Source organism: Asparagus officinalis, chromosome 1, assembly GCF_001876935.1.
Source record: "Asparagus officinalis chromosome 1, Aspof.V1, whole genome shotgun sequence".
NCBI classification, from domain to species: domain Eukaryota; kingdom Viridiplantae; phylum Streptophyta; class Magnoliopsida; order Asparagales; family Asparagaceae; genus Asparagus; species Asparagus officinalis.
Genome location: NC_033794.1, coordinates 123,675,188 through 123,685,790, shown reverse-complemented (window position 1 = coordinate 123,685,790; position 10,603 = coordinate 123,675,188). Strand labels below are relative to the sequence as shown.

At 38.2% G+C, this 10,603-nt stretch overlaps 1 protein-coding gene across 1 annotated transcript in view; it reads left to right on the top strand.

Annotated features, from left to right (window-relative positions):
- LOC109841012 (fimbrin-2-like) overlaps positions 1-2,358 on the top strand; it is a 3,170-nt gene extending 812 nt beyond the window's left edge. The window contains exons 4-8 of the mRNA XM_020409856.1: positions 67-238; positions 612-650; positions 764-832; positions 956-1,072; positions 2,123-2,358. Of these exons, the coding sequence (XP_020265445.1) occupies positions 67-238; positions 612-650; positions 764-832; positions 956-1,072; positions 2,123-2,341 (616 nt within the window). The 3' untranslated portion in view covers positions 2,342-2,358. The remainder of the gene's footprint in view (positions 1-66; positions 239-611; positions 651-763; positions 833-955; positions 1,073-2,122) is intronic.

The following is a 10,603-nucleotide window of genomic DNA, read 5'->3' as shown; positions in this document are numbered from 1 at the left end:
TTTTTTTTTTTTTTTTTTTGGGTTTTGGTTATTGTGATTGTTGATTTGCGTTTTTGTGATCTGAAGTAAGCTTATTAATGTGGCTGTCCCGGGGACGATTGATGAGCGGGCGATCAATACAAAGAGAGTGTTGAATCCTTGGGAGAAGAATGAGAATCATACTTTGTGTTTGAATTCAGCGAAGGCAATCGGGTGTACTGTGGTTAATATTGGGACACAGGATCTTGCTGAAGGGAGAGTGAGTATTGTTTTGGTTGAAAATTGTTGGTTGATGCTTTGTTAAATGTGAGTAATTTAATTACTAAAATCAGAGAAAGTATATCCAAAGGTTCACCAAGTAGCATTATTTTAGGAGGTATAATCATTTCTCTGTTTAAATTCTAATCACAACCTGAGTTGTGCAGTGATATGATGTTCACTATGTTATATAAGATGTCATATTTCCTGGGGGAACCTATTGTTTCATCTTAATTGTGTTATGTATGGGAAATTTGAAGGTGTATATCATCTTGCTATATGCTTCAAAAAATAACTTATTTGGACTTGGCACATATATGGAATAAATACTACACTTTTGTCAAGACTAACATTCTTCTGGTTTATGCTTTCAGCCTCATCTTGTGCTTGGGTTGATATCTCAAATCATTAAGGTATGCTTATATGCTTTTCACGACTACAGGAGCAGATTATTCTGGCCATTACCATATCTTTTTCCTTATAGAATCTGGATTAAAATTACTAACTCCATTTCTTCCTCTTTCAGATTCAACTTCTGGCAGATGTTAACCTGAAGAAAACGCCACAACTAGTTGAGTTGGTTGGAGATGGCAAGGTTGGTCAATTTTCCCTTTGATACTCATTGCATGCACTTTTGAAACTTCAAAATGTGATTCTTAAAGTTCTATCACGTGAGCATCCTATATGTGTGCTTTGCTAAAATCTTTTTGATCTGCAGGATGTTGAGGAGCTGCTGAGTCTACCACCTGAAAAGATTTTACTTCGATGGATGAACTTTCAGCTAAAGAAAGGTAGCTTTAAGAGAACTGTGACAAATTTCTCATCAGATGTGAAGGTGCGTCTATAAAATAAGCTATCAAGATGCTTATGTATTTCTATTAGTAATTTGTCTTAAACCTGCATTATAGGCCTAATGTTATTTCTTCCATAATGAAATTCTATTTCTTCGAGTTACCTGCTGATATTTTGTCGAGGACAAAATTGGCAAAACCAAAATTCTTCATTAGCAATGAAGAAGCTGCAGCCGAAGAAAAGGATTAAGTAGTGGAGTTATCTATATTCACAAATGATGTGGAATCTGGCGTTACAGGAAAACACCACTTTGCATCTTCTTTAAGTGCACAAAATCAAATAAAACTGTATATTGCTTGTATTCATTATGCTTCTTTGGAAGTTGAAAGTATTGACACTGAACGCAATATCATGTGTGCAATGAACTTTATGTGGTGCCACCAGCTGTAGATGATGAAGATGGGGTGCACAATTCCCTTAAACTTCGTCTAGACATACGTCTTCTGCAGATAAAGTTTAAGGTAGCTCACAGAATGACTAATAATTGTGGTAAGTTATGTCGTAATGATACTATCTACACACATATACACCCATTCATTCATCTCTTATGACAAGTTGATGGCTATCCAAGAGCTTTTCCTCTTGAAGAAAAAAGAAACGAAAATTTTCCGTTCAAGAGATGATGATTGAATTGAAGTATGCTTTTATCTTCTTCTAACTTTAGTTTAGACTTCAAATTCTATAATGAATCCTGTATTCTCTTCTCCTAGCTGTTATAAGTGAAGAGAGAACAGAAGGTTGGGAGAAAACTCCTTCCACGCTGTATTGAGGCAATATAAGCTAATGTATGTACACATTATAGAAGTATTACAAGGTTAGGTCACGTGATGTACAAATAACATTCCTAATAATAAATCTTAGTAGCTGCTTACAATGACTAAATGCACCTATTCTTAAGCTAAATTTATATTTAGTTTTATTTGTCTTTTTATGCTAGTTTATTGCTGTAACTAACACAATCTTCTATCTGGGCTCCACATTGCTAACTCATGGAAATATTATACATACTGATTGGACACTCTTCTTGCTGCAGGACGCCGAGGCATACACTTATCTGCTAAATGTTCTGGCACCTGAGCATAGCGACAAGCAATCTGCAAAAACTGTCACCAATCCTCTTCAAAGAGCCGGATTGGTTCTTGAACATGCAGATAGAATGGGCTGCAGAAGATATTTGACCCCAAAGGACATTGTTGATGGTTCACCAAATTTAAATCTTGCTTTTGTTGCACATATTTTTCAGAAAAGGTAAAATATAGTACCTCAGACTGTCAATTATTTCCAGTACTTAAATACAATATTATTCAAAGGCTAGTATTACCTTTGGTGAATATATATTTAGAGACATTAAAAACTGCATTAGCCCCTGTTAGCAATGAAACCTAAGTTTTAGCAGTTGTAATGCACCCAAAATCTTGACATGGTTATCTGATCATCTATTTGTTGGAAATTTATCAAATAATTAAGATTATAGCATGCAGATAAATCCGAAAAATTAAACAATTAAAACTGGCCTGAACGGGAGCAGTCGTGTATTCACTGCCCTAGAAGATTGAGAACCCGCCTATCGCCCTGGCGCAGATGGTTCCCTCCCCCTAGCGGTAAAAACCCCCGGAAACGGCCGGCCTCTACACTCGGGCGAGAGTGCAGAGCTTCAGCTCAGATGAAGGAAGTTGCCCATAAAATAAAACTAAGATGTAGATGAAAATAATATGTAGGGGAGAGAAGAAAAACAAGAGAAACTTGTTGTATATTTTCCTTTCTTATCATTTTGAGCTTAACATATGGATATATATATAGGGTTGGAAAAGACGTTACAAAACCCGTAATTAATTCTGTAACGTTCATCATAAATTTTGTAACGTTCCCCATAATTATATATCCGTTATACATATTTTAATTGCATGTTTTAATTATAATATTTATTATAATTCATGAAGACAAAATTGCCTTTTGTTAACAAAATATCTAACAGGTCCTCCATCATGATTTCAGCTCATGATTAGACATGTCAGCTCCTAAAATCCTACTTTTACCCTTTCTCTTTCTCACGCCAGCTCATGTTAACGGTTATAGATAACATGTTAACTACTATAATTTCATAAATATGTTTTGAGCTCAATGTGTGAACTGTAATAGTTAACATGTTACCTATAATAGTTAACATGTTAACTATAATAGTTAACATGTTAACTATAATTGTTAACATGTTAACTATAATAGTTAACATGAGACACGAAGTTCCTCGGGACAGCGCCGACGGAGCGGGGGAGGGTTGGAGGAGGTTGCATTGGAACTTGGGGAGAGGGGCATGGACATAAAATTTTTTAAATTATAGGGGTTGCTGCACATTGGGGGAAGTTGTTGGGGGGGCACATTGAAACTTGAATTTTGGGACCTTGAAGCAATTTTTCCTATTTATAAACATACATTTAAATAACTCTTCACATGGATGAACTATGGTCTGATTATGCCCAACAAGATGATCATTAGTTATTTAAATACAGAAACTAAAATAATAATGCACAAGAGGATAAAATCGGAATTTTGGAGGAGGTTGCATTGGAACTTGGGGAGAGGGGCATGGACATAAAATTTTTTAAATTATAGGGGTTGCTGCACATTGGGGGAAGTTGTTGGGGGGGCACATTGAAACTTGAATTTTGGGACCTTGAAGCAATTTTTCCTATTTATAAACATACATTTAAATAACTCTTCACATGGATGAACTATGGTCTGATTATGCCCAACAAGATGATCATTAGTTATTTAAATACAGAAACTAAAATAATAATGCACAATAAAATTATAAATACAATAATGCCATTTCTAAATAAGATATCGAAATCGACATGGAGCAATTTTTCCATGTTATTTTCTTATTAGTAATTTGATATAATTTTATAGCAAAAATCAATATAAAAAAAACCAAAGTTGACATTTCATAAGTATATAAAAAATACAACAATTATTTGCGGACTAATATCTGAAGTTTATGTTAATACTTAATCTAGGCTGGGTTAATCGTTGGATTTGAGTATATCTGCATATAATTCAATTAGATCTTTCTTTTAAGCATTTTCTTAATTAATAGATATAAGATTAAGTCTAAGGGTTGGTTTATCAACATCTCATCGAATCGGTTTCGGCCTAAACCAAGTTATTTCCGGACTACCTCCCCTTGGTCGACAACTAAATTAACGGCAAAATTTTGAACAAAAAGAAGCTGATTAAATTCGGGCTCTCGTCAAACAAAACTTTAATCCTTAAACCAGTTTTGGTCCTTAATCTGATTAGTGGGGGAGAGTTACCCGACAGACCCCAAAAGTTCAAACCCGTGTCCTACTGAATTATTGGAACGATCATTGTGTTATTCTTAATTATGGGGTGACTTTGAGGCCTCCTCGCGTCCATCGTCACTCTCTTAACCATTGAAAATGGTTAAGAGAGATTTGTTCCTTGTCGTCAACTTGAACACGTGCAAATTAATGATGTCTGCACACTCGTCATCATCTCTTGGCTAAACCATTAATAAAAATGGTTGCATATATTACGAAAATCTACTTCACGCATCCTTTTTTTTCCTTTTCCAAAACATGAAAATAGTTTACCATTAAAATTTTCAAAATCTGCAACCTGCATCCTGTAGAATTGGCGAAAACATTAGAGAAGATCAGTAAAAATGGAGCAGACAAACATTTGGGTGCTTTCCAGTCGACCGCGAGCTTTGGCGCGGTCGACCGCAAACGTGCACGACTATATGGTGTGTTTCTGCACTCTGGTCGGTTAACCGCCACGATCGACCACCAAAACCCTGTAATTAATTTTGGTTTCTGTCTTTCTGGTCGGTCGGTTGCGACGATTTCGGCGGTCGACCGCCAAATGGAGCAGACAAACATTTGGGTGCTTTCCAGTCGACCGCGAGCTTTGGCGCGGTCGACCGCAAACGTGCACGACTATATGGTGTGTTTCTGCACTCTGGTCGGTTAACCGCCACGATCGACCACCAAAACCCTGTAATTAATTTTGGTTTCTGTCTTTCTGGTCGGTCGGTTGCGACGATTTCGGCGGTCGCCCGCCAGTCAGGTTTGGGCCTCATTACGGTTTCATGTTCTGATTTGGTTTATGTTTTGATATATATATTGAAACACGTTTTAGGGTTTTGAGGAGAGCAGTATTAGGGATATTTGGAGCACAGAAAAGAGCATTTTCTGGAGCTATTGGTTAGGGTTTTGTTTGAGAGGTTGAGAGCTTTGTGTGAGAGATTAGTTTATGGATTTGTAATCTCTATATATTCTCCTTCTCTATTAGTGAAAACTCATCCCCTTCTTGCCCCGTGGACGTAGGTAACTTGCCAAACCACGAAAAATTCGTTTGTTTTTGTTCGTGTCGTTATTTTGGATCGTTTTGCTTTCTCTCTTGGCATTGGTATTTATTCTCGACACCCCCATCGGTTTTGACCGCGACGCACAACAAGTGGTATCAGAGATTTGGTTACACTTAGGCTAGGTGGAGGAATAGATCGCTTTGGAAGCTCGTCTAGGATTTCAGTTGGTGATAAAGGTGGGATTTTACTATTGTAGATCTTATTTTCGTCGTGTGGGGTTGAGATCTTTCGGAGGCTCTTATTAGGGTTTCACTTGGAGGTACAAAAGTCACTCTTTTTCAGTTTGGATCTATTCTTCGTTTGTTCCACATTGGTTTGGTGGTTCTTTGAGGAAGATGGCCGAGAAAGAAAAAGTTGTGGAGGGTACTTCTGGTGTGAAGACCGTCCAAAGTTTAAATATTCACTCTATGAAGATAAACGTGGAGAAGTTTAATGGCACTAACAATTTTGGTCTTTCGAGATGTAAAGACTTAGATGCGCTCATCGTGTAAAATTTGGAAGGCACTTTGGAGTTGGACGGGAAACCGGACAACATTGAGGAGGATGTTTGGAAGAAGATGAATCGAACGGCATGTGTTGTGATTGGGTCTTGTTTAACACAAGATTTGAAATATAATGTGATCAATGAGACTTCGACAAAGAAGATTTGGGAGATCCTAGAGGGCAAGTATTTGACAAAGAGTGTGAAAAACCACTTGTATTTGAAGAGGAGGCTTTATCGCTTCTAATTGAAGAAGGAGACCTCCATTGGTGATCACATGAACCACTACACGAAGATTCTTACGGATTTGACGAATGTAGATGTTATGATTGAAGATAAGGATAAGGCGTTGTTATTGTTGAGTTCATTGCCCGACAATGAATATAAGACATTCGTTCTTACTCTTATTAATGGAAAGACATCTCTTTCGTATAATGAGGTCACTGTTGCACTTGTGAATTATCAGCTTCGGAAGAAGGATAATGAGACTTCGATTGATACAGTAGCAGGGGCATTGGTCGCAAGAGGGAAGAGTCCAAATCGTAGTAGGAGATCACAGTCTAGAGTAGCACACCCTGCAGTTGGTAAGAATCAGTGTGTCTTTTGTAAAGAAGATGGACATTGGAAAACAGAATGCCCAAACTTGACAAATCGAGCCGGGAAGAATAAGGGGAAAGATATTCAAGCTTCAGAGGTGAATGTTGCCAAAGCTAGTGGCGAAAATTCAGATTCGGATTCTTTGGTCTACTCGTTATCTGCACTATCGTCAGTTTGTGTTGCCGATTCTACAGAGTGGATGTTGGATTCGAGTGCTTCTTACCATATTTGTCATATAAGGGATTGATTCTCCAGCTTTGATGAGTTAGAAAAAGGGGATATCGTGCTCATGAGTAATGATCATGAATACCCTATTGGTGGTATCTGTACCGTTTGTATTAGGATGTGTGACAGGGTGATTCAGGAGTTGGATGAAATGAGGTTTGTTCCGTAGTTGAAGAAGAACATTATTTCACTTGGAGTTTTGGAGGTAGCAGGCTATCGGGTGACCTTAGAGGATGCATATTTGAAGGTCATATTTGGGTCCATGATTGTGATGAAGGGTGTCAGAAAGAAGAATTTGTACTATTTGATTGGGAGCACGGTGATTGGTGGAGAGCTGACAACTTTTTTGGATTTAACTAGACTATGGTGTTTATTGATGCTGGGATATTTGATTGTTGATGTCATGCATGGATTGTTGATGAGTACTTTGACCTACAGATTGAAGTTCTGTGAGCATATTGGTATGAACAAGAAGACCGAGATGGAGTTTGGCACTTTTATTCACCGAGCGAAGGGTCTTTTAGGTGATGTTTATTTAGGCATTTGGGGGCCTTCCAAGGAGGCATCATTGGAAGATAATAGGTATTTGTTTTCCTGTGTTGGTGACTATTCTAGGAATTTGTGGGTTGCAACCAAGTCCCGTTGATGTGAAGTCCTAGTAGTCAACAACGGGTGGAAGAAGTATATTGGAAAAAAGGTAATACATCATTCTGATTTTAGTAGGAGTTCTTTTCTGCATTTGTGCCGAGCTCACGGTAGTTTGAGGCACTTCATTGGAGAGAAAACATTAAGGAGATGAGATGAGGTGGCAGATTTGATGAGCCGTTCCTTACTGGAGGAGGATCGGTGTTTGATGTCGAGTATTGGTTTGCAGAGGAGTTCTGGCGCTAAGGCTTCGACATATTGGAGCCATCTTATTCATAGGTTGCCGACTACTACGTTTGGAGTATTTGGATCTGGTGGAGCTGCTTCAGATTTTGGGTTGCTTCGAATATTTGGTTACCCATCATATGGTCACATCGAGGATGTGAGATTTGATCCGATTGTACATTTGGGATTCAGATGCTTGTTTGATTATCAGTTGTTGGACTCTGATATTGTTCTGCGCAGATATGTCACATTTGACTCTCGACAGGTGGAGAGTGTTGACCAGATCATTTGGATATCGCAGTAGGTGAAGAGTGATGCTACTCCATGTTGGGTGGAGATTACTCCATGTTCTCCGGATCATTCTGCATCGTTTGAGATTCCAGCTAAGGTAACACAGAGTGGGGATCATATTGATGTGGATGCAGATGATGAGTTGGTGGACACAGCTCGGATTTGATTATGGCCATTGGTTCATCTCAGGTGGAGGTGTTTGGTTCATTACATTTTGGGGCCATTGAGAGAGTTATCAGTTGCAGATTTGTTAGTGATGTTGGAGAAGGGTTGAAAACTCTTCTCGTTGATTGAGGGCTTTTGGAGGCCATTTGGTGAACTGTGTGAGGCTTGATTCCTTGGAAAAAAGGATATGTAGGCAGTCAGTTATGATGCGGCCGGTTTGGTGAGTTGATATCTACATTTGGAGTTTGTTTGCATTCTCGTTTGGATCTTGACTTGTTGTGGATTGAGTCCATTGTCGTGGATTGTTTCACTTCATACTGGACGCAACAAGTAGGACATTTTGTTTGGTTGGTGTCGGTTCAGTTTTGAGAAAACTTCGTCGATGTGGAGAATTGTAGAATTGGCGAAATATTAGAGAAGATCAGGAAAAATGGAGCAGACAGGCATTTGGGTGCTTTTCGGTCGACCGTGAGCTTTGGCGCGATCGACGGCAAACGTGCACGACTACAGGGTGTGTTTCTGCACTCTGGTCGGTCGACCGTCGCGATCGACCATCAAAACCCTGTAATTGATTTTGGTTTCTGTCTTTCTGGTCCGTCGACAGCCAGTCGGGTTTGGGACTGATTGCAGTTTTCTGTTCTGATTTGGTTTGTGTTTTGATATATATATTGAAACACGTTTTAAGGTTTTGGGGAGAGCAGTACTGGGGATATTTGGAGCACACAAAAGAGCCTTTTCTGGGGCTATTGGTTAGGGTTTTGTTTGAGAGATTGAGAGCATTGTGTGAGAGATTAGTTTGTGGATTTGTAATCTCTGTTTATTCTCCTTCTCTATTAGTGAAAACTCATCCCTTCTTGCCCCGTGGACGTAGGCAACTTGCCGAACCATGTAAAATTCGTTTGTTTGTCTTTGTGTTGTTATTTTGTATTGTTTTGTTTTCTCTCTTGGTATTGATCGTTGTTCTTGGCACCCCATCGGTTTTGATCGCCGCGCACAACAAGTGGTATAAGAGCACAACACATCCTAAGCGAATATAGCAATTGTTACATGAGAGAAATGTTTCCACGTACCGTCCATCAGGGAGTGCCTAATTGGATAGGTGGGTGAAATCCTCACAAGCCAATCGTGTTTCAAATCCTCCCCTACTTGATAGTATCCTCACTCAAGGTAAAATGTCCTCCAACGAATCTGATGTAGTAATATCTCTTGATACTACTTCCTCAAACCGAGTCGATGCTCTTGATATGAGCTCCTCTAGTTGACTTTCCTTATGTAATGGCGTGGAAAAAATTACCCTGATCAGGTGCATTTTCAAACAAACGAACGGTTAATTTTAACTGGTTAGAGATGGAAATCGACTACCTTTTGCAAAATTTGCATCTACCTTTTACGTTATATTATCTGTTCAGGGGATTTTTTTTTTTGGCGTAATATCTCTCAAATCTATATTATTTGTGAATCTACACGGTGTCGTGCATAAACTTATTTGTGGATTTCCATGAAGGTGGACATAAAGAGTGTGGTTGGTTTTGGTGGCTCATGCGACAATGGCTCTTTTCTTGTAAATTGACTAATGGAAGACCGCTGTTGCCGAGGTCACAGCACAAGCCAACAGCCGTGCCTTTAAGCCACCGTCTCCATTATTAATATTATATAAATAAGTTCATTTTCATGTTATTTAGTAAATTAATGGATTATTCAACGCCTAATTACCTATTTGCCTAATCAAATTAGGTTTAGGGGCCATTGATCACTCAAATAGTTACGACGTTTTAATATGAGTCGCACGTTTTCTATAAGCAGTATTCGAATCTAATGGGTTGTCCTCCAATCTAATTGTACTTTAAAAGTTAATCACATTTAAAATTATTCACCATTAATCTTTCAAACTGTTTTCATTGTTTAATTAAATTTATGAAAAGACTTAACTAATTATATGTCAAGACGAGGGTACGTGAGCTTAATTTCTAGCTTGTAAATTAAAAGGTTAATTTCAACACCCATAAGTTAACTTTGGGGGATTTGCACTAAACTCCCCCTCAAGGAGGCTCGCTGTTTATTATTATTCCTAATTTTCACTAAAAATATTATAATTAGCAATAAAATACATCATTGTAATTGCAGAAATGAAGTATTTCAGCGTGAATCATTCTTTAGTATCTAAGCTAGAGGTAGCGCTTGCTTTCGGTGAATCTTTTAAGTTATAATCTTGCCTAGGTGCATAGAAGTAATTGAAGACTGTATTGATCTTGAGAAAGAAGCGGCACGGGCTAAAATACAAAGTCACCTTTGCTAAAGTAGCCAATAAATTAAGCTCTTTCTTGGGAGAAACTATTAAGGGCAGAAATCAAGAAAGAAAAACAATACATAATTTTCTTTTAAGGGGAGGAGAAAATGTAAAGGAAAATTTTGCTTCACATATGTCGTTAAAAGCTAAAATTAGATTTTTTTTTATCGCAAGTACACTAATCTAAGATGAACATAATTTCAATCGCTGT